This window comes from Daucus carota, chromosome 3, assembly GCF_001625215.2.
Source record: "Daucus carota subsp. sativus chromosome 3, DH1 v3.0, whole genome shotgun sequence".
NCBI lineage: Eukaryota > Viridiplantae > Streptophyta > Magnoliopsida > Apiales > Apiaceae > Daucus > Daucus carota.
Window position 1 is genome coordinate 30,806,030 of NC_030383.2, and position 1,887 is coordinate 30,807,916.

The 1,887-nt window shown below is 36.5% G+C and overlaps 1 protein-coding gene across 1 annotated transcript; it reads left to right on the plus strand.

The window, feature by feature from the left end:
* Positions 1-650: 650 nt before the first annotated feature.
* On the plus strand, positions 651-1,649 carry LOC108212353 (uncharacterized). Its single transcript, XM_017384079.2, has one exon. It carries the CDS (start codon positions 651-653, stop codon positions 1,647-1,649), a length of 999 nt encoding a protein of 332 aa, XP_017239568.2.
* Positions 1,650-1,887: the final 238 nt, after the last annotated feature.

Genomic DNA, 1,887 nt, shown 5'->3' on the forward strand with positions numbered 1-1,887 from the left:
GCATACTTCTTCTGCTCTTCTTTCTTCTCTCTATCTCTGTTAAATAGCTGTTCTCTGATATTATTATAGCTAGAATATTACAACACGTTATCAGCACGAAGCCCTGCCGGAACTGAGAAGGTATAATTTTATTCAAATGTATATATATAGTAGACGTGGTTATACCCTCTACAAATAATTTAAATATATGTGACCAGAGTAGACGTGGTTATACCCTCTACTAATAATTTATATATATAACCGGAGTAGACGTGGTTACACCCTCTACTAATATTTTAACTACATATGGCCGGAGCACCGCCTATTTACGGTCCCATATAATTTTGGGTAATACCGAAATATAGTGGGAACCTTAATTTATAAATTGCCTGCCTATCGGATAATAATTCTTTTGTGCCTAACTAACTTATGCAGGATTTTCCACTTAAATATATTATTGGTTGGAGATAACCTGTATACGCAGACGTCCGTATGGCGGGTGAAAATCCATTTGTCATTTTATATATAGATCTGTTCATAATATCGATGATAATAATGATATACACATTTATTATTGCTTACTTGTTAACGCATCCGATTCAGTAGGATTTTATGTAATATTTACATTGATAGTTTAAGTTAATAAATTTTGGTGTTAAATTCAGATTATAATGACAAATCTTACAAACTTGTCGTTCGTTGCGTTGGACATTTCTGGGGAGAATTATTTATCGTGGGTACAAGATGTAAAGTTGCACTTGGGTTCAAAGAAATTAAGCAACACAATAAAGGCAGAAAACACATCCACTGTTGAAGAAAATTTTACCTCTATTATTTTTCTCCGACACCACATGCATGAAGATTTAAAATCTGAGTACCTAGAAGTCGAGGATCCCTTTGTTTTATGGGAAAATCTAAAGGATAGGTTCGATCATCAGAAACTAGTTTATCTACCTGCAGCTGAAAATGATTGGGCTAATCTAAGGCTTCAAGATTTTAAGAGTGTTCGGGCATATAGCTCAGCACTATTCAAAATAAGCTCTAGGCTCATTATGTGTGGTGAAGTTGTTACTGAGAAAAGAAAGATCAACAAAACATTATCTACTTTTCATCCCAATAATATCAATTTAGCCGAGATGTATAGGGAGCGCAAGTTTACCAAGTTTGGGGATCTCCTTTCAACCCTCCTTGTTGCCGAGCAGAATCATGAATTGGTGATTAAGAATCATCAATCCCGTCCAACAGGATCTGCTCCTTTACCAGAAGTAAATAACACGACATTCCAGCAGAATGTACGTGGAAAAGGGCATAGAGGTGGACGAGGCCATGGTCGCTACCGTGGACGAGGCCGTGGTCGTGGGCATTTTCGTCCTTATAATAGCTCTAGTCACCAGAAGTGGCAACCTGAAACACAGAGCAAAAGAAAGGCACCACAAGGAGGGAAAACTGACAATTTATGTCACAAGTGTGGAATGGAAGGGCATTGGTCACGTAATTGTTATATCCCACAACATCTTGTTGATTTATATCAGTCATCTAAAAGATCAAAAGGGAAAATGGTGGAAACCAATTTCGCCAACAACTTAGATGATTCCCTCATAATAGCAACCGGAGGAATAAGTGTTAATGGCCCTAATAATGAAACTCCCATATGGGAGGCTGAGGATTAGTTTCATTAGCAATTAAAGGAATGAGCATTAATGGTCCGAATTACTATAATTACTAGTGTGTAATGTGTGTTTTATTTGAACTATGTAATGTGTTATGTTCTTATAAATTATGTTTCTTAATTATATACAGAATGGATTCTGAAGATATATGCATTGCTGATTGTGGTACAACTCATACGATTCTACAGAATCGAAAATACTTTACCCATATAACCAAAACCGAAGCTCAGGTGGGAAC